General features: G+C 45.9%; 1 protein-coding gene and 3 pseudogenes across 4 annotated transcripts in view; 3 read left to right on the top strand and 1 right to left on the bottom strand.

Moving 5' to 3' along the window:
• Positions 1 to 26,630, bottom strand: part of LOC147016215 (GDNF family receptor alpha-4-like) — a 108,001-nt gene that overhangs the window by 9,441 nt on the left and 71,930 nt on the right. For all 4 annotated transcript variants that reach the window (XM_085849040.1, XM_085849038.1, XM_085849037.1 and 1 more), the window contains exons 6-7: positions 3,419 to 3,553; positions 2,689 to 2,876 (exon numbers count right to left, since the gene is read on the bottom strand). In XM_085849040.1, the coding sequence (XP_085705166.1) occupies positions 2,689 to 2,876; positions 3,419 to 3,553 (323 nt within the window). The remainder of the gene's footprint in view (positions 1 to 2,688; positions 2,877 to 3,418; positions 3,554 to 26,630) is intronic.
• LOC147016218 (uncharacterized) lies at positions 8,766 to 9,870 on the top strand (annotated as a pseudogene).
• On the top strand, positions 9,867 to 11,197 carry LOC147016217 (uncharacterized; annotated as a pseudogene).
• LOC147016216 (uncharacterized) lies at positions 11,196 to 11,968 on the top strand (annotated as a pseudogene).

The following is a 26,630-nucleotide window of genomic DNA, read 5'->3' as shown; positions in this document are numbered from 1 at the left end:
TCCGAACATGTTCAAAGCACGTTAGCCGTAGGTTAAAAATTAAGTTTCGGGTATGCTAAACATTACCTCGACGTGTTTCGACTTATGAGTAACTTTCAAGTAACACGTGGCCGACGCGTGTAAACGATTGCGGAGCGTGTCGAGAACTTACGCCAGCGTAGGCGGAACTTGTGAGCCATACGTCGAGTACGTCGTAAAATTTTAAGCATGCTTGAAATTTCACGACATACTAGACGCACCACGTAATATGCCAGCGTACTTCATTGTTTTTCATCGTGCTGCTAATGTATACACAACTTACCCATACCGTATTCGACGTGTCCCAGCGTTTTAGACACATTTTTCATCGGTCAGCATAAGCTGGCTAAATCGTCAAGGTGTGACTGCGATGTTGACACTTCCAATTTTCAGGCGGTTATGATTTAAAATCGGCGTGCGGCAGGTTTTTAACAGAGAACGCCACGAGTTCGTCGGCGATACGTGCAGCGCACTATGATTAAGTTAAACTATCATTGGTCATAGTTTGTGAACGCCACCAACAGGCTAAGCATTCGTTGGTATAAGTTATCTTTAACAAAACGAAATGTTCTGTGCCCGTTACTAATACGTTATGCATACGACCAACACGTTATGAATACGACCAAAACTTTTTTAAAAACCTCAAAACTTCAGTGTACGCCAACGTTTTACGTGCGTTTTTATACGTTGCCATTCCTGGCTAAAACGTCAAGGTGTGACTGGGCCTTTAAGTAGGAAAGTTGATAAAGATCTGCCAGAGATGAGAGTAAACCAAGGATTGTGCAGCTAAGACTTTTACTTCCTGTCTCTCTGGTTGGACTGTGTGTGATTGGAAAGTGTGTTGGTAACTTGGACCGAATGATGCAAGGTTTGCAATGTACCTGATAAGACTGGGATCACAAGAGATTATGATGAGACCAAGACTACAGGATACAGTTACTCCCTTGATGGAAGTGTAGACGTTATTCCATCATGGTACCAACCCAAAGGGATACTCTTGTTTAAGATCTCACAGTATTGTTCAAGCATCGTATTAATGTAGACAGGATGTCCAAAAAGCTGAACCTTTAGATAAAGTGAAAGTAATCGCTCAGGATTGGGTTTGTGGGAATTGGGAGAAAAAGTGGAATTCCATCGAAGTTAAGGGGTGAGATACAAATTATACACACAAAAACAAATAAACACTTTTACTCCACCTCCTCTGCCTTACATTTGGAAATAACCGCTTATTATCATCTTGTTATCTTGTTCTGTCAAGTCGTGACCAACTGCTCGTGACATTCATGATCAGATTTCTCCAAACATCCCAACCCTGCACTGCATTCAAATACCTTTACCTGTTTTGGAGAAAAAGAACAGAAGGCATTACTTTTCTACACGTCCTCTTCTATTTGATAGGGTCCAAAACACAGTAAAAACATTTTGTATACAAGGTGAAACCTTCTCCACCTTCTCAGGTGAGAAACACACAAGAATCCAGGAGCAGTTGGGTGCAACTGGGTATATGGTGGGTACAGAGAGTGAGGGGTTGGGGACACCAGATTTGGAAGCAAACACAGAATTCAGGAATATGGCCTTTTAAGAGAAAACAAACGGGTTTACTTTCCAGGAAGAGAAAACAAGTTGTTTCAGAGCAACTGCTTCACCACAGGATTCAGTGTAGCATGGATGGGAATAAGGGTCGGATAATTAAAGGCAAGATGGGATAATTCTGCCCTTAAGAGAGACCAGGTTTCTGTGGAAGAATTCCCAGGCTTAGTTAATATCAGTGGCATTAGATATAGGAGACCAGTCCTGAATAGAGATTGCTGCTTGCAGTCCCTGCCTGAGTGAACTGCCTGACTCGCCAGCACTGACCAGCTCTCTGAGAATAGCCAGAGATATTGACTTTCAGAAGCATATGAACCAATTTGAGTAGAGGAAGAACAGGAGACATTTGCAGGAAAGTTTGTCATCACCAAGTCCAGGAGGGAGGATGTGCCTTTGAGAGAAATCCGGGTTAGAAATTTCACATATGGAGTCAGTCCCATGGAGTCACAGAAGTCCTTTGATGAAGTGTTATGGCTGGTGAGAGAGGGACCAACGCCCAGGCAATTTGCATGGTGACAATTGAAAACATTGAAAAATCGAGGTGGAAGCGGAAACTGCAGATTCGTTCAACAAGTGGAAAAACCCCTGAACCGGAAATCAAAAGGGAGGATTTGCCAAATACTTGTAACCATTAGATTTAGGCCTCTTAGCTTCTTTGGACATGTGTTTATTGAAATCTCAGAAGGCTAAGCTAGTATAAAAGTTCTTCCTGTAATTGATCGCCATCATTGTTTGCTCCCCTTGGATTTCGGGTGAATTCACTCAACACTTCCTTTGTTACACGGTTTGTATGTTAGCCGCTTTAATCATTAAAGGTTATGCACATGGAACTGAACGTTGGGAAAACATTGAGTTGTTGAGTGGTGGTGGTGGTAGTTGTAGAAATTGAAATTGAGTCAAACACATGAGGATTCTGAGAATGGATTGAGTGGAACACAGACAATATTATGGTGGTGAAAGTACTTCGTCAGTGTTTGGATGATCAAACGCTACAACTGTCTCTGCTTCGCATCATAAAAAGTGTCAACACAAAGTTTTCATTTGAGATTGTACCTCAAATGTACATAATATTTTGCTCACGTTGTGCAAAGGTGGGATGACATTTTCCTCACTATCGAGCATCTCCTCTCTGCTCTCTGGGAAGTCCTCGTAGCTGAACTCGAGCCTGTCGTCCACTCTGAGGGTCGTGGGCACCATGGCCACCGTAGAGAGTCTTGATCCTCCTTTTCCAAGTTCACTGCCATTCCCAAAGGCTTGCATTGCATTCCCTACCAGGCAGAGAGTGAGGAGTGGCTTCACCAAGAGGTTATTGGTTGAGAACGAGGCATGTCATCATAAAAAAATCAGCAAGTGAGGGTGAGGGTTACAATGATGTTATGAAGTGTTGTACAGTACTGCAGTTAATCAACAGCAAGAAATTCATTCACAACAAAAAATATTCAAAGATATATTTTATCAAAAGTGTCAGGACCATATCTTGCAAGTTTGCAATGGGAACCAACAATGTTTTGATTGAAGCGAGTCAGCTTTTGGAGTAATTTATTTCAGCTCAGACCGTAAAATGATGAGATAAATCGATGTGGGAGAGCAGGACGATGGTGGACGACCCTCGGCATCCAAAGACCGTGAGGTTTTAACAAGACACCAAGCATATGTGTTTTAACGTTGCACCAAGGGATATGTTTCACATTCTTAAGAGGACCATTGCATCCAATTTAACTCACTCTCTTCTTTACCCATCACAGTTCTCTTGCCACTGCCAATAATATTCTGGCTGACATGCGCCATTGTTCCTGCCAGATGGACTCACGCAAGCAAATGTTCCGTGTGAATAGCTGCAGAAAGGAGTCGCAGTCATCACGTTGGTTTCCGCTGTTGTTGCACGTACACCAAGGTGCCACAGTGAGGCTGGATGTATCTATGTAATTTGGTGTCATGGTGGTTCCTGTCCGGCACAACACAATGCGGTCATGTGACATTATGAAACAATGCTTTGTACTGTATTGTAATATCGCGAGTTACTATTCACATCAACTCTGTGCCACAGCGCTTCCACCACATTCATTCCATTCAACAAAAATTGTTATTGAAGTTGTACCATACTGCTACAATTGTCTCCAACCATAATGCTTCAACTGTCTCTAAACTTACTCCAATAACTGTCTTTAATCATACCGCCATAACAGTCTCTATCCATACCGCCATAACTGTCTCCAACTGTACCACGACGACTGTCTCTCACTGTCTCTCAACTGTCTCGAACTGTACCGCAACAACTGTCTCGAACCATACCGTTAAGACTGTCTCTCACTGTACCATGACAACTGTGTCTAACCATACCGCAATAACTGTCTCACACTGCATTGCTACAACTGCCTCAAACTGTACCGCTACAACTATCTCTAACCGTACCGCAACAACTGTCTCGAACCATACCGCAACAACTGTCCCTAACTGTACCGCTATAACTGTCTTACCATACCACGACAACTGTCTCTTACCATCCCGCTAGAACTGTCTTTAATCATACCGCTAGAACTGTCTCGATCCGTATCACGAAAACTTTCTCCAACTGTACCAACATAACCGTCTCTCACTGTACCGCAACAATGGACTAACTGTACCGCTATAACTGTCTCTCACTGCACCGCTATAACTGTCTCACTGTACCGCTGTTACTGTCACTCACTGTACTGCTATAACTGTCTCTCACTGTACCTCCACAACTGTCTCTCACTGTACCACCACAACTGTCTCACTGTACCGCCAAAACTGTCTCTTACTCCACCGCGATAATTGTCTCTCACTGTACTGCTATAACTGTCTCTAACTGTTCCACTACCACTGTCTCTGTCCATACCGCCTCAACTGTCTCTCACTGTACCGCCAGAACTGTCTCTCACTGAACTGCTATAACTGTCTCACTGTACTGCCACAACTGTCTCTCACTGTACCACTATAACTGTCTCACTGTACCATTACAACTGTCTCTCACTGTACCGCCACAACTGTCTCTCACCGTACCGTGACAACTGTCTCTATCCATACCGCTATAACTGTCTCCAACCGTACCGCAACAACTGTCTCTCACTGTACCACCACAACTGTCTCACTGTACCGCCAAAACTGTCTCTTACTCCACCGCGATAATTGTCTCTCACTGTACTGCTATAACTGTCTCTAACTGTTCCACTACCACTGTCTCTGTCCATACCGCCTCAACTGTCTCTCACTGTACCGCCACAACTGTCTCTCACTGAACTGCTATAACTGTCTCACTGTACTGCCACAACTGTCTCTCACTGTACCACTATAACTGTCTCACTGTACCATTACAACTGTCTCTCACTGTACCGCCACAACTGTCTCTCACCGTACCGTGACAACTGTCTCTATCCATACCGCTATAACTGTCTCCAACCGTACCGCAACAACTGTCTCTCACGGTACCACCAAAACTGTCTCTCACTGCACTGCCACAACTGTCTTTCACTGTACCACAACATGTCTCCCACTGTACCGCGACAACTGTCTCTCACGGTACCACCAAAACTGTCTCTCACTGCACTGCCACAACTGTCTTTCACTGTACCGCTATAACTGTCTCTCACTGTACCACCATAACCGTCTCTCACTGTACCGCCAAAACTGTCTCTCACTCCACCGCTATAACTGTCTCCCACTGTACTGCTATAACTGTCTCTCACTGTTCCACAACGACTGTCTCTATCCACACCGCCACAACTGTCTCTCACTGTACCACGATAAATGTCTCTCACTGTACCGCTACATCTGTCTCTCACTGTACCGCTACATCTGTCTCTCACTGTACCGCTACAACTGTTTCTCGCTGTATCACTACTACTGTCTCTAACTATACCGCGACAACTGTCTCTCACTGTACCACCACAACTGTCTCTCACTGCACCACCACAACGGTCTCTTACTGCACCGCTATAACTGTGTATAACCATACCGCTACAACTGTCTCCAACCATACTACGACAACTGTCTCTTACCATCCCGCAACAACTGTCATGAATCATACCGCAAGAACTGTCTCTATCCATATCACCATAACTGTTTATCACTGTACCGCTACATCTGTCTCCCACTGTACCACCACAACTGTCTCTCACTGTACCACTACTACTCTCTCGAACCATACCACGACAACTGTCTCTCACTGTACCACCACAACTGTCTCTAACTGTACCGCTATAACTGTCTCTCACTGCACCGCTGTAACTGTCTCTCACTGTACCACAACTGTCTCTCACTGTACCGAGAAAACTGTATCTCACTGTAATGCCACAAAGGTCTCTCACTGCACCACTTCTACTGTCTCTATCCATACCGCCACAACTGTCTTTCACTGCACCGCTATCACGGTCTCTCACTGTACCACCATAACCGTCTCTCACTGTACCGCCAAAACTGTCTCTCGCTCCACCGCTATAACTGTCTCTCACAGTTCCACTACGACTGTCTCTATCCATACCGCCACAACTGTCTCTCACTGTACCACAATAAATGTCTCTCACTGTACCGCTACAACTGTCTCTCACTGCACCGCGACAACTGTCTCTCACTGTACCACCACAACTGTCTCTCACTGCACCGCCACAATGGTCTCTTACTGCACCGCTATAACTGTGTATAACCATACCGCTACAACTGTCTCTAACCACACTACGACAACTGTCTCTTACCATCCCGCAACAACTGTCATGAATCATACCGCAAGAACTGTCTCTATCCATATCACCATAACTGTTTATCACTCTACCGCTACATCTGTCTCCCACTATACTGCCACAACTGTCTCTCACTGTACCACTACTACTGTCTCGAACCATACCGCGACAACTGTCTCTCACTGAACCACCACAACTGTCTCTAACTGTACCGCTATAACTGTCTCGCACTGCACCCCTATAACTGTCTCTCACTGTACTGAGAAAACTGTCTCTCACTGTACTGCCACAAAGGTCTCTCACTGTACCGCGATGACTGTCTCTCACTGCACCACTTCTACTGTCTCTATCCATACCGCCACAACTGTCTTTCACTGCACCGCTATAACGGTCTCTCACTGTACCGCTATAACTGTCTCTCACTGTACCACCATAACTGTCTCTCACTGCACCGCCAAAACTGTCTCTCACTGTACCGCCAAAACTCTCTCACTCCACCGCAATAACTGTCTCTCACTGTACTGCGATGACTGTCTCTCACTGTTCCACTACTACTGTCTCGAACCATACCGCTACAACTGTCTTACTGTACCGCCAAAACTGTCTCTCACTCTACCGCTATAACTGTCTCTAACTGTACTGCGATAACTGTCTCTCACTGTTCCACGACTACTGTCTCTATCCATACTGCCACAACTATCTCTCACTGTACCGCTATAACTGTCTCTCACTGTTCCACGATAACTGTCTCTCACTGTCCCGCTATAACTGTCTCTCACTGTACTGCCATAACTGTCTCTCACTGTACCGCTATAACTGTCTCTCACTGTGCCACCACAACTGTCTCACTGTACCACCAAAACTGTCTCTCACTCCACCGTGATAATTGTCTCTCACTGTACTGCTATGACTGTCTCTCACTGTTCCACTCCTACTGTCTCGAACCATACCGCTACAACTGTCTCACTGTACCGCCAAAACTGCCTCTCACTCTTCCGCAATAACTGTCTCTAACTGTACTGCAATAACTGTCTCTGACTGTTCCACTACCACTGTCTCTATCCATACCGCCTCAACTGTCTCTCACTGTACCGCCACAACTGTCTCTCACTGAACTGCTATAACTGTGTCTCACTGTACTGCCACAACTGTCTCTCATTGAACCGCCACAACTGTCTCTCACCGTACCGTGACAACTGTCTCTATCCATACCGCTATAACTGTCTCCAACCGTACCGCAACAACTGTCTCGAACCGTCCCGCGACAACTGTCTCTTACTGCTCCGCTATAACTGTCTATCCATACCGCGACAACTGTCTCTCACCATACGACTACAACTGTCTCTTAGCATCCCGCTACAACTGTCTTTTATCATACCGCCAGAACTGTCTCTATCCGTATCACCATAACTGTCTTCAACTGTAGCACCATAACTGTTTCTCACTGTACCGCTACATCTGTCTCTCACTGTCCCGCTACTACTGTCTCTAACAATACCGCTACAACTGTCTCTCACTGTACCACCACAACTGTCTCTAACTGTACCGCCACAACTGTCTCTCACTGTACCACCAAAACTGTCTCTCACTCAACCGCTATAACTGTCTTTTACTGCACCGCTATAACTGTGTAAAACCATCCCGCAAGAACTGTCTCTAACCATACTACTACAACTGTCTCTTACCAGCCCGCTCCAACTGTCATTATTCATACCGCTAGAACTGTCTCTATCCGTAGCACCATAACTGTTTCTCACTGTGCCGCTACATCTGTCTCTCACTGTCCCGCTACAACTGTGTCTCACTGTACCACTACTACTGTCTCTAATCATACCACAACAACTGTCTCTCACAGTACCGCTATAAACTGTCTCTCACTGTACCGCTACAACAGTCTCTCACTCTACCGCCACAAGTGAATCACTGTACCACTCTAACTGTCTCTCACTGTATCGCAATAACTGTCTCTCACTGTACCGCTATAAATGTCTCTCACCGTACCGCAACAACTGTCTCTCACTGTCCCACTTTTGCTGTCTCTCACTGTACCGCGATAACTGTCCCTCACTGTACCACGATAACTGTCCCTCACTGTATCGCTATAAACTGTCTCACTGGACCACAAAAATGTCTATCGCTGCACCATAACTGTCTCTCACTGCACCGCTATAACTGTCTCTCACTGTACCGCTATAACTGTCTCTCACTGTACTGTTGTAACTATCTCTCAATGCACCGCGACAAACGTCTCTCATTGTACCGCCACAACTGTCTCTCACTGCACCGCGACAAGTGTCTCTCACTGTACCGCTATAACTGTCTCTCACTGTTCCACTATAACTGTGGCAATCCATACTACTTCAACTGTCTCTTCCCATCCCGCGACAACTGTCATTAATCAGAACGCCAGAACTGTCTCTATCCGTATCACCATAACTGTCTCCAACTGATGCACCATAACTGTTTCTCACTGTACTGCTGCATCTGTCTGTCACTGTACCACTCATACTGTCTCCAACCAGACTGCTACAACTGTCTCTCACTGTACCACCACAACTGTCTCTCACTGTACCGCCATAACTGTCTCTCACTGCACCGTGACAACTCTCTCACTGTACCACCACAACTGTCTCTCACTGTCCCGCTATAACTGTCTCTCACTGAACCACCACAATGGTCTCTCACTGTCCCGTAATAACTGTCTCTCACTGTACCACCACAACTGTCTCTCACTGCACTGCTATAACTGTCTCTCACTGTACTGCCACAACTGTCTCTCACTGTACCATTACAACTGTCTCTCACTGCACCACAAGAACTGTCTCTCACTGAACCGCCATAACTGTCTCTCACTGCACCGCTACTACTGTCTCAAACCATACTGCGACAACTGTCTCTCACTGTACCACCACAACTGTCTCTCACTGTCCCGCTATAACTGTCTCTCACTGAACCACCACAATGGTCTCTCACTGTCCCGTAATAACTGTCTCTCACTGTACCACCACAACTGTCTCTCACTGCACTGCTATAACTGTCTCTCACTGTACTGCCACAACTGTCTCTCACTGTACCATTACAACTGTCTCTCACTGCACCACAAGAACTGTCTCTCACTGAACCGCCATAACTGTCTCTCACTGCACCGCTACTACTGTCTCAAACCATACTGCGACAACTGTCTCTCACTGTACCACCACAACTGTCTCTCACTGTACTGCTTCAGGTGTCTTTCACTGTGCCGCTATAACTGTCTCTCACTGTCCCGCTATAACTGTCTGTCACTGTACCGCTATAACTTTCTGTCACTGTACTGTTATAACTGTCTCTCAATGCACCGCGACAAACGTCTCTCATTGTACCGCCACAACTGTCTCTCACTGCACCGCGACAAGTGTCTCTCACTGTACCGCTATAACTGTCTCTCACTGTTCCACTATAACTGTGGCAATCCATACTACTTCAACTGTCTCTTCCCATCCCGCGACAACTGTCATTAATCAGAACGCCAGAACTGTCTCTATCCGTATCACCATAACTGTCTCCAACTGATGCACCATAACTGTTTCTCACTGTACTGCTGCATCTGTCTGTCACTGTACCACTCATACTGTCTCCAACCAGACTGCTACAACTGTCTCTCACTGTACCACCACAACTGTCTCTCACTGTACCGCCATAACTGTCTCTCACTGCACCGTGACAACTCTCTCACTGTACCACCACAACTGTCTCTCACTGTCCCGCTATAACTGTCTCTCACTGAACCACCACAATGGTCTCTCACTGTCCCGTAATAACTGTCTCTCACTGTACCACCACAACTGTCTCTCACTGCACTGCTATAACTGTCTCTCACTGTACTGCCACAACTGTCTCTCACTGTACCATTACAACTGTCTCTCACTGCACCACAAGAACTGTCTCTCACTGAACCGCCATAACTGTCTCTCACTGCACCGCTACTACTGTCTCAAACCATACTGCGACAACTGTCTCTCAAACCATACTGCGACAACTGTCTCTCACTGTACCACCACAACTGTCTCTCACTGTACTGCTTCAGGTGTCTTTCACTGTGCCGCTATAACTGTCTCTCACTGTCCCGCTATAACTGTCTGTCACTGTACCGCTATAACTTTCTGTCACTGTACTGTTATAACTGTCTCTCAATGCACCGCGACAACTGTCTCTCACTGTATCGCCACAACTGTCTCTCACTGTTCCGCCACAAGTGTCTTTCACTGTCCCGCCATAACTGTCTCTCACTGTACCGCTATAACTATCTCTCACTGTACCACGACTACTGTCTCTATCTGCACCGCAACAACTGTCTCTCACTGTTCCACTACAACTGTTGCGATCCATACTACTTCAACTGTCTCTTCCCATCCCGCTACAACTGTCATTAATCATACCGCGAGAACTGTCTCCATCCGTATCACCATAACTGTCTCCAACTGTTGCACCATAACTGTTTCTCACTGTACTGCTGCAACTGCCTCTCACTGTACCACTCGTACTGTCTCCAACCATACCGCTACAACTGTCTCTCACTGTACCACCACAACTGTCTCTCACTGTACCGCCATAACTGTCTCTCACTGCACCGCTACCACTGTCTCAAACCATACCGCTACAACTGTCTCTCACTGTACCACTATAACTGTCTCACTGTACCATTACAACTGTCTCTCACTGTACCGCCACAACTGTCTCTCACCGTACCGTGACAACTTCTCTCTATCCATACCGCTATAACTGTCTCCAACCGTACCGCAACAACTGTCTCGAACCGTCCCGCGACAACTGTCTCTTACTGCTCCGCTATAACTGTCTATCCATACCGCGACAACTGTCTCTCACCATACGACTACAACTGTCTCTTAGCATCCCGCGACAACTGTCTTTTATCATACCGCCAGAACTGTCTCTATCCGTATCACCATAACTGTCTTCAACTGTAGCACCATAACTGTTTCTCACTGTACCGCTACATCTGTCTCTCACTGTCCCGCTACTACTGTCTCTAACAATATCGCTACAACTGTCTCTCACTGTACCACCACAATTGTCTCTCACTGTACCACCAAAACTGTCTCTCACTCAACCGCTATAACTGTCTTTTACTGCACCGCTATAACTGTGTCAAACCATCCGGCAAGAACTGTCTCTAACTATACGACTACAACTGTCTCTTACCATCCCGCTCCAACTGTCATTATTCATACCGCTAGAACTGTCTCTATCTGTAGCACCATAACTGTTTCTCACTGTGCCACAACATCTGTCTCTCACTGTCCCGCTACAACTGTGTGTCACTGTACCACTACTACTGTCTCTAACCATACCACGACAACTGTCTCTCACAGTACCGTTATAAACTGTCTCTCACTGTACCGCTACAACAGTCTCTCACTCTACTGCCACAAGTGCATCACTGTACCACTCTAACTGTCTCTCACTGTATCGCAATAACTGTCTCTCACTGTACCGCTATAACTGTCTCTCACCGTACCGCAACAACTGTCTCTCACTGTCCCACTTTTACTGTCTCTCACTGTACCGCGATAACTGTCCCTCACTGTACCACGATAACTGTCCCTCACTGTACCGCTGTAACTGTCTCACTGGACCAAAAAATGTCTCTCGCTGCACCATAACAAATGTCTCTCACTGTACCGCCACAACTGTCCCTCACTGTACCACCACATCTGCCTATCTGCACCACTACAACTGTCTCTCACTGTACCGCAACAAGTGTCTTTCACTGTTCCGCTATAACTGTCTCTCACTGTACCACTATAACTGTCTCTCACTGTACTGCTATAACTGTCTCTCACTGTACCGCTATAACTGTCTCTCACTGTACTGTTATAACTATCTCTCAATGCACCGCGACAAACGTCTCTCATTGTACCGCCACAACTGTCTCTCACTGCACCGCGACAAGTGTCTCTCACTGTACCGCTATAACTGTCTCTCACTGTACCACCACAACTGTCTCTCACTGTACCGCCATAACTGTCTCTTACTGCACCGCTACCACTGTCTCAAACCATACCGCGACAACTGTCTCTCACTGTACCACCACAACTGTCTCCAACTGAACCGCTATAACTGTCTCTCACTGCACCGCGACAACTCTCTCACTGTACCACCACAACTGTCTCTCACTGTCTCGCTATAACTGTCTCTCACTGAACCACCACAACGGTCTCTCACTGTCCTGTAATAACTGTCTCTCACTGTACCACCACAACTGTCTCTCACTGTACTGCTATAACTGTCTCTCACTGTACTGCCACAACTGTCTCTCACTGTTCCACTATAACTGTCTCACTGTACCATAACAACTGTCTCTCACTGTATCATTACAACTGTCTCTCACTGTACCACAATAACTGTCTCTCACTGTACCACAATAACTGTCTCTCACTGAACCGCCATAACTGTCTCTCACTGCACCGCTACTACTGTCTCAAACCATACTGCAACAACTGTCTCTCACTGTCCCGCTATAACTGTCTGTCACTGTACCGCTATAACTGTCTGTCACTGTACCGCTATAACTGTCTGTCACTGCACTGTTATAACTGTCTCTCAATGCACCGCGACAACTGTCTCTCACTGTATCGCCAAAAACTGTCTCTCACTGTTCCGCCACATGTGTCTTTCACTGTCCCGCTAAAACTGTCTCTCACTGTACCGCTATAACTGTCTCTCACTGTACCGCTATAACTGTCTCTCACTGTTCCACGATAACTGTCTCTCACTGTCCCGCTATAACTGTCTCACTGTACCGCCATAACTGTCTCTCACTGTACCGCTATAACTGTCTCTCACTGTACCGCTATAACTGTCTCACTGTACCGCTATAACTGTCTCACTGCACCGCTATAACTGTCTCTATCTGCACCGCTACAACTGTCTCTCACTGTTCCACTATAACTGTCGCAATTTATACTACTTCAACTGTCTCTTCCCATCCCGCGACAACTGTCATTAATCAGAACGCCAGAACTGTCTCTATCCGTATCACCATAACTGTCTCCAACTGATGCACCATAACTGTTTCTCACTGTACTGCTGCATCTGTCTGTCACTGTACCACTCGTACTGTCTCCAACCATACCGCTACAACTGTCTCTCACTGTACCACCACAACTGTCTCTCACTGTACCGCCATAACTGTCTCTCACTGCACCGCTACCACTGTCTCAAACCATACCGGCATAACTGTCTCTCACTGTACCGCGATAACTGTCTCACTGTAGCGATTTAACTCTCTCACTGTACCGCTATAACTGTCTCACTGCACCGCTATAACTGTCTCTATCTGCACCGCTACGACTGTCTCTCACTGTTCCACTATAACTGTCGCAATTTATACTACTTCAACTGTCTCTTCCCATCCCGCGACAACTGTCATTAATCAAAACGCCAGAACTGTCTCTATCCGTATCACCATAACTGTCTCCAACTGATGCACCATAACTGTTTCTCACTGTACTGCTGCATCTGTCTGTCACTGTACCACTCGTACTGTCTCCAACCATACCGCTACAACTGTCTCTCACTGTACCACCACAACTGTCTCTCACTGTACCGCCATAACTGTCTCTCACTGCACCGCTACCACTGTCTCAAACCATACCGGCATAACTGTCTCTCACTGTACCGCGATAACTGTCTCTCACTGTAGCGCTTTAACTCTCTCACTGTACCGCTATAACTGTCTCACTGTACCACTACAACTGTCTCTCACCGTACTGCCACAACTGTCTCTCACTGTACCGCTATAACTGTGTCTAACCATAACGTTATAACTATCTCACTGTATCGCTACAACTGTCTTGAACTGTACCGCAACAACTGTCTTACTGTACCGCTATAACAGTGTCTTTCCATACCACGACAACTGTCTCTTACCATCCCGCTACAACTGTCTTTAATCATACCGCAAGAACTGTCTTTATCTGTATCACTATAACTGTCTCCAACTGTACCGCTTTTATTGTCTCACTGCACCACCACTACTGTCTCTCACTGTTCCGCCACAACTGTCTCTCACTGTACTGCAATAACTGTCTCTAACTGCACTGCTACAACTGTCTCTCACTGTACCGCTACATCTGTCTCTCACTGTACCACTACTACTGTCTCTAACCATACCGCTACAACTGTATCTCACTGTACCGCAATAACTGTCTCTCACTGTACCGCAATAACTGTCGCTCACTATAATGCTATAACTGTTTCTCACTGAACTACTATAACTGTCTCTCACTGTTCCGCCACAACTGTCTCTCACTGTACCACTATAACTGTGTCTAACCATACCGTTACAACTGTCTCTCACCATACCGTGACAACCGTGACAATTGTGTTCAACCATACCGCTATAACTGTCTAACTGTATCGATATATATATATATATATATATATATATATATATATATATATATATATATATATATATATATATATATATATATATATATATATATATATATATATATATATATATATATATATATATATATATAGTCTTCAAGAAAGACTACAAAGTGAGAAAGCTAAAAAATGCAGATGGAATAAGAATAAGTTTGATTAACAGAGAAAAATCAGATGATTCTCAGTTCCATAAGTATTCCAATCCTTTTCCAAGATAACCCTCAATTACTTCAGGAGCAAATTATTTGTTTAAAAGGTTACAAAATAAGTGTAATAGATTTCACCTGTATGGAATCAGTGGTTTAACGTAAAATTAATCTCCCCATTTATATAATGAGTTTTACGTTGCAACTCACTTTATCTACCAAGGTAAATATGAAGATAAAGGAGCTTAACAAGGAAGTCGAACATAAAGTGGTGGAGATTCACCATTCAGGAGAGGGTTGTTAGAAGTTTTCAAAGTCACTCTTTATCCCTTTGAGTACGGTGAAATCCATCATTAAGAAGTGGAAGACGGATCATAGCACCCAGACTCTACCCTGATGCCCATCCAAACTCAGAAGCCTGGCAAGCAGGAAACGGTTTGTGATGTCACTGTAAATCCAACAATGACTAAAAGATCTGCAAGGCTCTATGAAATGCAAGACCAATAAGAAACACAAATAAGTAAAGAGGAAAGATCGAGTCATCAGGCTTCCCCTACCCCTCTACCCTCAAACCCATTCAGGTGCAGCCAAGTGAGCCTTACAGAAAAATTTCTGAAATAATTCACTTCTCCTTTGAGAGATAGATAACGAAAGAAAGGAATGGAGAGAAAAAGATATGAAAGGGAAGAAAAAGCAAGAATTAGAATGAATAAAGAGAACTATGGAAAAAATTCTAAATAAGTATGAAAGGAAAAAAGAACAAAGATGTCGGGAAGAACCCGGGCAGATAGATTTCAGCAGTTACTCCCAAGGCTCAAATGCAGCAATATGTACAAGCTACCAGAGGTCCATTTTGTTTTATATGTTCGAGATGGGAGTAAGCATTCATCAATCTACAATACCCTAAAAGTTTTGTGGTCAGAGGAGACAAAAATTTAACTTTGTCTAAATTAAAAGCGTTATTTCTGGCGCAAGCCCAACACTGCACATCACCCAGTCAACACAAACCCCACATCAACACCATGGTGGTGGCAGCATCATGCTACGGGGTTACTTTTCATCAGTGAATTTTGATTTGTACGTGTTTTACAAGTATTCCTGACGTGTCACCTCCTTCAACTATAAGTGTTTAGTTTGATCTCTTCAGTTATGAATAAAAAAGTTCATTTTGAAAAATTATTTCTCCATCATTTTTAATTCATCTAAATGTGGCATGATTGGTGGGGGGTGAATACTTTTGTCGGCCACTGTAACTCTATAGTCTATAACAATATCTCTATAACTCTGTACAGGTACTATATGCACTTCAAAATCTGTAAAGTACTGCAGTAACATTTTCACAACATTATGCTTAACCTCGCAACTCAGGAAAAGACCCATGTACGTGTTCTAGGTTAGAACGTTTTACCTGAGCAAAGAGCCTGGTGGCTTGGGATGCTTTAAAATTATTGCGTTTTGCTGCAAAAAAATTATTCTCTGCACGAGAAACAGAAGTGGTAGTTTTGTGCTGTGGTGACAGCAATTGTCATTTTGGGGTGTCATGACAGTAGTGGTCATTTTGGGGGTGCGGTAATGGCAGTGGTCGGGTTGGGAAATGGTGACGGCGGTGGTTGGCTTGGGGCGCAGTGAATGCGGTGGTCGGCTTGGGGCACAGTGAAGGTAGTGGTTGGCTTGGGGCGCAGTGAAGGTGGTGGTCAGCTTGGGGCATGGTGAAGGCGGTGGTCGGCTTGGGGAGCAGTGACGGTGACAGTCGTTTTGGTGTGTGGTCATGGCGGCAGTCGTCTTGGGTAGCAGTGACTGTGGCGGTTGGCTTGGGGTGCTTTGACGGCGCGGTCAGCTTGGGGCACAGTGAAGGTGGTGGTCAGCTTGGGGTGCAGTGGAGGTAGTAGTCGGCTTGGGGCACAGTGAAGGCAGTGGTCAGCTTGCGGTGAAGGCAGCGGTTGGCTTGGGGCGCAGTGAAGGTGGTGGTCGGCTTGGGGCAGGTTGAAGATGGCGGTTGGCAGTCAGCTTAGGGCGCGTTGAAAGCGGCAGTCGTCTTGCAGAGCGGTGATGGCGGAGGTCGTCTTGGGGAGCAGTGACGGTTGCAGTCATCTTGGTATGTGGTCATGGCGGCAGTCGTCTTGGGGAGTGGTGATGGTGGCGGTTGTCTTGGGGTGCTTTGATGGCAGCCATCAGCTTTGGGCACGGTGAAGTTGGTGGTCAGCTTGGGGCGTGGTGAAGATGGTGATCAGCATGGGGCATGGTGAAGGTGGTGGTTGGCTTGGGAGGCCGTGATGGCGACGGTCATCTTGGAGCGTGGTGATATTTGTGGACTTATGTCGGCCTATGAGCACTTATCGTGGTTTGGTGGGTGATGCAGGACAATGTCGATTTATTGAGGACAGTTTGTGGACTCTCACTCAGGAGAAGATAACATGAAATCATGGGTCTGAGAAGTCTTTGCATTTTTATTTCTATTGACCTGGTTGTGAGGAACAGGAAGTGAAGAGATATTTTCAGTTTGGTCTCGAGTTGAAAGTACTGAATAACGAGGGTAACTCTGGAGGTCAAGCACAAAGCACGTCTACCATCATTCTTCAGGATTTCATTGATGACCTGCAAAGTCATTCGTAGAGGGTCTTGAAGTTTGCTGATGAAACCAAGATAAGAGGCAAAGAGTTTGCACAGAAGAAAATTATTAGATGTAAAAAAATGTTTTGCAGAATCTAAAGTTTAATTTGATTATTGTTATGTTTTAAGGAGTTGCAAAATGTGTATTAATTTATAAATTTAATAAACTTTAAAAGGGAACATTTTGGAGATATTGTGGATAATATATTCTGAATGACATTATGATCTGTACAATACTCTTTGCAGAGCGTTTGTGCTACCAAGCAGTTTATTGCTGTGGGTTATACTGGATGGTTTGCCATTCCTTCCCAGGAGTCAGTTAAGGCAGGAATTTGTAATTTGTTCAGCGTGTTGGCGATAGCTCGCCTATTCTTCACTAAAGGCGCTGTCACACCTTGACGATTTAGCCAGCAATGGCAAAGTATAAAAATGTATGTAAAACATTGGCGTACGCTGAAATTTTGATGTTTTTTAAAAAGTTTTTGGCGTATTCATAACGAGTTGGTCGTATACATAACATATTAGTAATGTACACAGAACGTTTCGTTGTCTTATAGATAACTTATACCAACGAATGATTAGCATGTTGTCGGCCTTCACAACCTACGCCCAACGATCGTCTAACTTCGGCATAGCGCGCTGCACGTCTCGCTGACGATCACCTGGCGTAGCCTATTAAAAAGCTGCCGCTCGCCGATTCAAATCATAACCGTCTGAGAATTGGAAGTGTCAACATCGCAGTCGCACCTTGACGATTGAGCCAGCATATGCCGACCTCTGAAAGATTTGTCTAAAACGCTGGCTCACGTCGAATACGGTATGGGTAAGTTTGGTTTACGTGAAGAGCACGCTGAAAAACGATGAAGTACGCTGTCATACGTCATAGTATGTCTAGTACGTCGTGAAATTTCAAGCATGCTGAAAATTTTATGACGTACTCGCCATATGGCTCACACGTTCCGCTACGCTGGGAATAAGTTGTAGGCACATTATGCGATCGTTGACACACGTCGACACAAGTTCCTTGTAAGTTACTCATAAGTCGAAACACGTCGAGGTAATGTTTAGCATACCCGAAACTTATTTTCTCCGTCAAGGCACATTTTCTTTTTTTCTCCGTCAAGGCACATTTTCTTTTTTTCTCCTTGGCTCCGTGAAGGCACGTGATGAAATATCTTAAGTTGTTGTTGTTTTTTATCATTTTTTTTTAGTCTATCACGAATTTTAAAATATATTCAGACATTTGCTTTTAAGTTTCGACGTCCACGTGACATATATCCTCAAACAGAAAATATTCACAGAGGAGGAACTAAGAATAAGACATGAGCAAACTCAAGAGGCAATCGGACGTGACATAACGGCACGTGACGAAATATCGGAACTTATTGTTTTTTTTTTGGGTTTTTTTTAACGCTGCCAATACGCCATTATACGGTAGTTGTAAGTTAGAAACACGTTCAGTAAGTTCTGTGGTCATCCGGAAGACGTCAATCAAATACATCTACATACGTCAATATGCGTTGGAGGTACGTTACACATAGGTTCAAAGCACGTTACTCATAGGTTAGAAATAAGTTTTGGGTACGCTAAGCATTACCTCGATGTGTTTCGACTTTTGAGTAACTTACAAGTAACCTGTGTCGACGTGTGTCAACGATCGCATAATGTGCCTACAACTTATGGCCAGCGTAGCGGAACGTGTGAGTCATACGCTGGCATACGTCGTAAAATTTCAAGCATGCTAAAATTTGAGGACAACCGCAAAGTACAACGATGAAAGCCAGCGTACTACGACGTATGGCAGTATTTTTCAGCATGCTCTTAATGTTAACAAAACTTACCCATAATGTATTCGACGTTTGCCAGAGTTTTAGACAAATTTTTCATAAGTTGGCATACGCTGGCTAAATCGTCAAGGTGTGACAGCGCCTTCAGGGCACTGTGGGATCTTTAACCTCAATCAACTAATGCCTTCAGATGGGACACCCAGTTTATCGTCCATCAGAGGTATGGTACACACATTGAAGAATTACCCTGCCTGTATAACACCAGAATGATCGTTTATCGCTGGGTCGGGATTCAAACCAAGACGAGACAGCTCAGAGGTGAGTGTGCAGGGTACTAAAAGAGAATGGCTTATTCTTGTCAAAAGAAACAAAAGACATGATATTGTTAACCTCCACATTTTAAATACAGATGATGGTCAGTTTTACATCCCTGTCTGCCAAACCATCTGGAGTGCATTATAGTCCTGCCACTCTACCAGCACAACGGCATAGTGGTACTGCCACTCTACCAGCATAACAGGGTATCACGAGTTTATATCAAATTCCACCAGCGTTTTAACCCAGATGAGACATGTTGGTGATTCATGTGCAGCCCTGAGCTGTTTCCCCACCCTGAATACGTTTCCCCACCTTAAGGCCCGGTCACACCTTGACGTTTTAGCCAACGTATGCCGATTTTTGAATTTTTTTTCTAAAACGCTGGCACACGTTGAATACGTTATGGGTAAGTTTTGATAACATTGAGAGCACGCTGAAAAACACTGCCATACGTCGTTGTACGCTGGCTTTAAACGTTGTACTTTTTGGTTGTCCTCAAATTTTTTCATGCTTGAAATTTCATGACGTATGCCGGCGTATGACTCACACGTTCCGCTACGCTGGCCACAAGTTGTATGCACGGTCTGCGATTGTTGACAGACGTCAACACATGCTACTTGTAAGTTAATCATTAGTTGAGACACGCCGAGGTAATGTTTAGCATACCCGAAACTTATTTCAAACCTATGATTAACGTGTTGTTGGCACGTTACGCGATCGTTGCCACACATCGACAGACGTTACTTTTAAGTTACTCATAGGCTGAAAGACGTCGGTATAATGGATCGTCCTTGCGTCAGCGTCCACGGCCACGGCCAGGACACTTATTTGCAGCATTCTTCAAACTTTTCTTCGGCATGACGAGGATGTTCACACTTCGATGTCTAGCTTGGCTATGATTCCAATTGTCCATCGGCAGCGTCTATTTAAAATAGTCGAGTTTGAGCGTTTTAACACGTTCAGAAGAAACGCTTCAAATTTCAAAACCCCAGCGTCAAAAAACAAAGGCGATTGACAGCAATTTAAATCGTTCATTGTAAACAATGAAAATAGCTGAGTGGTACTGTTTAAAAGTCGTTGAGTGTAAAAAAAATCCAATTGTTGAGCGCAAGCGTCTACTTTCAATAGTGGGGTTTGAGCGATTTAGCACGTTCAATAGAAACGATTAAAATTTCCGAGCGCCAGCGTCAAAAAACAAAGGCGAGTGACAGCAATTTAAATCGTTCATTGTAAACAATGAAAATAGCTGAGTGGTACCGTTTAAAAGTCGTTGAGTGTAAAAAAAATCCAATTGTTGAGCGCAAGCGTCTACTTTCAATAGTGGAGATGCAGCCATTTAAATCGTTGAGTGGCAGCCTATGAATAGCAAACCCTACGTCACCGGCAAAGATAAACTGCCGCACGATATGGATAAGTTAGGCTATCGTTGGGCATAGTTTGTGAACACCGGCTTCACGATAATTATTCGTTGTTATATCGTATCTATAAGTAATCAAAGCGCTCTATGCACATTATTAGTTCATTGTGCATTTGTCCAACCCGTTATGAATAGACCTAAATCGTAAAAACAAGCTATAGCTCATTGTTGACAAAGCCCCATAAAAAATTAGCCGCGAAGAACTTCGAACAATGGTGAAAGACGTCTCCTACCCGTGGACACGCGGACGCAAGGAGGATCCATCATAACCCACACCCTCCCCCTCACACTCACCTACTACTGCCAACATGAACAAACTACTACTAATACTAATACTAATACTGATACTGATACTGTTACTGCTGACATGGACATCGACTCAAAAAGGACTCGAAAACACTGTTGGGTTCCCCTTTTATGAGCAGCATTTTTATATACCAATTCCCAAAACCGCTGGGAACACGTCTTTATATGGCAGTTGGAAGCTAGAAACACGTTCATTTTTTTTTTTGTCGACCGGAAGACGTCATTGGAATACGTCTACATACTTCGATGTGTGTTGGGACTACGTAAAGAATTGGTTCAAAGCACGTCAAACATAAGTTAGAAATAAGTTTCGCGTAAAAAAGACATTACCGCGACGTGTTTCGACTTATGAGTAGCTTATAAGTAGCCTTTGTGGACGTGTGTAAGCGTCCACATATCGTGTGTAAAACTTATCCCCATCGCATGCGGAACGTGTGTCATACGCCGAGTACGTCGTAAAATTTTGAACATGTTTAAAATTTCTTGACGTACTCTACTTACTACGACGTATGATAGCGTACTTTAGCGTTCTACTCACGTATACCAAACTTACTCATACCGTATTTGACGTGCCCCAATGTTTTAGACACATTTTTCTTAGGTCGGCATACACTGGCAAGATCGCCAAGGTGTGACCGCGATGTTGTCACTTCCATTTCTACGGCAGTTATGATTCGAATCGTTGTGCGTCAGCCTTTTAATAGGCTACGTCACGACATCGTCGGCGATGCGTGCAACGCGCTATGCCTAAGTTAGACTATCGTTGGGCATCGGTTGTGTAGGCCGACAACAGGTTCAGCATTCGTTGGTATAAGTTATCTATAACAAAACGAAACGTTCTGTGTCCATTACCAATGCGTTATACATAAGACCAAGTCGCTATGAATACGTCCGAATCTTAAAAAAAAAACATCAAAAGTTCAACGTAAGCCAGCGTTTTACATACATTTTAATACGTTGCCATCGCTGGCTAAAACGTCAAGGTGTGACCGGCCCTTTAGATTGCATGAATCGAATGTGTGACCTTCCTGCAGTTGAAAGTCAAAAGCATGAACGTTTTGGCCATCGATTGTTTGTACAGTTCAGCCTTTTACAAAAACTATGCAACAAACGTTAAAAAACCCATCACGGGGCTCTTTTTATGTTTTCCTGTATTAATTGGTTTTTATTTTTTAAATATGCATAGAGATCTCCCATTTTATATTCACCAATCGAGGCTCAAGGTCGCCTTACACAGCAGATCAAGCAAAGGGGAGCACATGGACAAGGGACATGTAGACAAACAATTTTGTGGGCAGGGCACGTTGGTGGAGACTAGATTAGGGGAAGGCTGGTCAGCCGAGATGACAAGAGGAGCAGGCGCATTGGCGGAGAAGAGACGAGGGGCAGGCATATCTGTGGAGATGAGACGATTGGCAGACGCATTGGCGGAGATGAGATGAGAGGCAGGTGCATCAGCAGAGATAAGGGGCAGGTGTGTCAGTGAAGACAAGATGAGTGGCAGGCATGTTGGTGGAGATGAGATGAAGGGCGGACACATCGAGGGCGATGAGAAGAGGGGCGGCCACATCGGCAGAGAAGATGAGGGGCAGGCGTATCAGCAGAGATGAGTTGAGTTGCAGGCACGTCATTGGAGATGAGATGAGGGCTGGTGTATTGGCTGAGAAGAGTGGAGGGGCTGGCACATTGGCCAAGATGAGGGGAGGACCTGGGGAATCACACAAGATTAGAGGCTGGCACATCAGCCAGACAAGGAGAGTGCCTGGAGTGTCGGCCGAGATGACAAGAGGCTGGAGTGTAGGCCAAGATGAAGGGAAGGACCGGTGCATTGGCCGAGATGGGGATAGTGGTTGGCCGAGATGGGGATAGTGGTTGGCCGAGATAAGAAGAAGGGCAGGTGCATCGCTACAAATGAAAGGAGTGGCGGGCACATAGCCTCAGATGAGACGAGGGGTGGACGCATCACCACAGTCGAGACGAGGGATGGGCACATTGCCATGGATGAGACGAGGGATGGGCACATTTCCACGGACGAGGCGAGGGGTGGGCATGTCGGCTGAGAATAGGGGAGGAGCTGGCACATAGAACGAGACAAAATGAGGGCCTGGAGCATCAGCTGAGATGAGAAGAGCTGTTTGACGTTGGCTGAGAAGAAGGGAAGGGCCAGCGTGTCAGCCAATATGAAGGGAAGGGCCAGCACGTCAGCTAACATGAGGGGAGGGGCAGACGAGTCAACACAAAAGAGAAGAGAGACGGGGCAGCTGGATATCCACAGATGAGAGAAGGAATGAGTGTGTTGCTGAAATGGAGGCGAATAGGGGGTGTCACCGCAGTTGAGGTGAGGGATGGGAACATCGTCTTAGATGAGTTGAGGGGCAGGCACCTTGCTGCAAATGAGGCGAAGGGCAAGTGCATAGCAGTCGTTGAGGTGAGGAGTGAGCACATTGCCACTGACGAGATGAGGAATAGATGCATCCATGGAGACAAAAAGAGAGTAGGTGCATCGGCCGAGACAAGGGGCAGCCGCACCGGTAGACATGAGAAGTGACGAGGTGCGGGTGCGTCTGGAGATGAGACAAGGGGCTGGAGCTTCAGCGGAGACCAGATGAGAGGAGGAGCAGGCACAGAGCTGCAGATGAGAGGAGAGGTTGGTGCATAGCCACAGACAAGGCGAGTGGCGGGAGCATCGCTGCATTGGAGGCGAGGAACGGGAGCATCGCAGCAGATGAAGCTCGTGGTGTTGGCATCACCCCAGACGAGGTGAGCAGCAGCTGCATCACCACAGATGAAAGGAGGGGCAGGCATGTCACAGAGACCAAACAAGGGACTGGCAACTTGGCGGAGACTTGAGGAGATGAGGGGTGAGTGCATTGGCTGAGACAAGATGAGGGGTGAATGTGTCGGTGGAGATGAAATGTGAAAAGACGAGATGAGAGCGGGCACATTGACAGAGACTAGACAATGGGTGGGCAAGTCAGGGGAGAAGAAGGAAGGGGCTTGCACATGGGCCGAGATGAGACAAGACGAGTGGAGAGTACATCGCCTGAAATGAGGGGAGAGGCTGGCATATCAGTCGATATGAGAAACCGACGCATCAGCCGAGACAAGGGGAGGGTCTGGAGCATCAGTTGATATGAGGGGCTGGAGCGTTGGAAAACTGAAACACAAAGAAAACTGAAAATGCAAAGGAAACTGAAAACCCACCCCGTGGGAGTGCCTCTTGTGCTTCTTCCCTTCGCAGGGCAGCTCCCCAGATGACGGGATTGGAGCAAAGCCTTTGGGCCCCACATTCCTTGATTATAGGAGGAAAAGCATGGGGTAAACTTCCTGCGTCAGATTACGATAGTGTGTGGCGGAATGGTGCTGACGTGTTGTTCACCAGATGGCGGACTCCTTGGGATAGCACGAGGTGGTCCCTTCGGCGGAGTGCCTGAAATGTCCTATCCCGAAGAGAGGATGATCATCTGTCTCTGTTATAATCTGTGCTCCAGCGTTCGAACATCGATATTGCAGCACTCTCTGAGGTTCGGACACTGGATTGAGGTGAGATCATGACGGGTGGTTACACATACTATTGGTCTAGTCGTTCTGATGGTTACCATGCCCAAGGAGGTGCTGTAGCTGTGTGGAATAAGCTGACTCCAATGATAATTGAGGTAACACCTGGCAACGAGTGAATTATGAGACTAAGTGTTTGTCACTCCTTGAGTGTCATTTCCCTGGTCTTTGTATATGCTCCGACTGAGGCGAGTGATCTCACCGTGAAGGATACCTTCTATGCCACGCGAAAGTCTGTGGTTCATCAGGACACCAGGTGAGATACTTTTCTATTCTTGTGGGATTTCAATGCATCGACTGGAACTGCTGGGATGGTTATGAGACATGTGTTGGTCCCCGTGGGTCGGGAACTGTGAACCAGAATAGCACTAAGTTCCTTGACTTTGCAAGAAGTCATGGACGTCGGGTGGCTGGTTCATGGTTTCAGCACTCACTAGCTCATCGCTAGACTTGGTGTTCCAATGCTGGTGGTGTGGCCAAGGTGATTGACCATGTGCTCCTTGATGGTCGCTGGAGGATGATGCAGAACTGCAGGGTCTACCGGAGTGCTCAGTTCCTCAATACCGACCACAGGCTTGTTGTAGCAACTCTGAAGTTACAGCTTAAATCCAGAAGAACGGTACCATCCAATCCTCGGTTATATGTTGGCAAGCCCAAGGATGAGAGGGTCGCTGAGGAGTTTGGGAACAGGCTGAGTGTGAATTTGGGAGGTCTGGGTGCTTTGGGGAATCCTGAAGAGTTATGGAGTGTCTTGAAGACCACCATCCTTGATGTTGCCGGTGGATGCCTTGGAACTCACCGAAGGGTGAAGAAGAATTTTCTCTCTCAAGTGATACTGAATACCATTGGCCAGTCACAGAGCCAGGCTTAATGGCAGAGCTGAGCTGTTCAGGGAGTTGAGGTGTAAAACTGCACATGTCCTGCACAAACTGCACATGAGGGTGGACAAGGAGGCTGATGTGGGAGGTATCTGTGAGGGGGTAGAGCATCACCTGTGGGCAAGTGATTCTCGTCCAACTTACAGGGGAATTTGTGCATTGAGTTCCTCCATGCCTGTCCCTCAATATACTGCAGTGAGAATGGAAGGCGGTGGACTCTTGACAGAGGAATCCGAAGTAAAGGCCTGCTGGGAAGATTACTTTGAGCGGTTGTTCCAGGCTGACCCATCAGCTGTTGAGTTGAATGTCAGGGGTGTTACTATCCCTATTGCTGACCCACCAATCAACTGTGATCCACCTTCGTTTGTGGAAACAGGCTGGGGTGAACCGGTTGAAATGGGGTAAAGCTCCGAGGATCTATGGCATCCATGCCCAACTTCTCAAGGCTGGTGGAAATGCTTTACTCATGTCGTGACATGCAGTTTTGTGCTCTGCTTGGAACACAGGCATCATCCCAACTGACTGGAAGAGGGGCCTTGTTGTCCCTCTCTGGAAAGGGAAGGGTGAAAGCCAGGAATGCAACAACGACTGAGGGGTGACGCTGCTCTCAGTGCCGGGCAAGGTTGGTCCCACTCATGGCTCGCAGACTTCCTCTCCTGTCGCAGTCAACGTGTGGCCCTAAATGGAGTTCTTTCATCCCCTCTTCCTGTGCAGGCTGGAGTTCCTCAAGGTAGCGTTTTGGGCCCTGTTCTTTTCCTGGTTTTCATCAATGATCTCTCGGACTCTCTGGAAAATCCTCTATTTCTCTTTGCCGACGACTCCACCCTCTGCCGTACCATCTGTCATCC

The sequence above is a fragment of the Eptatretus burgeri genome, chromosome 12, assembly GCF_056783735.1.
Source record: "Eptatretus burgeri isolate ZD-2024b chromosome 12, Ebu_testis_v1, whole genome shotgun sequence".
Taxonomy (NCBI): Eukaryota; Metazoa; Chordata; class Myxini; order Myxiniformes; family Myxinidae; genus Eptatretus; species Eptatretus burgeri.
This window is presented reverse-complemented; position numbering and strand designations above follow the sequence as displayed.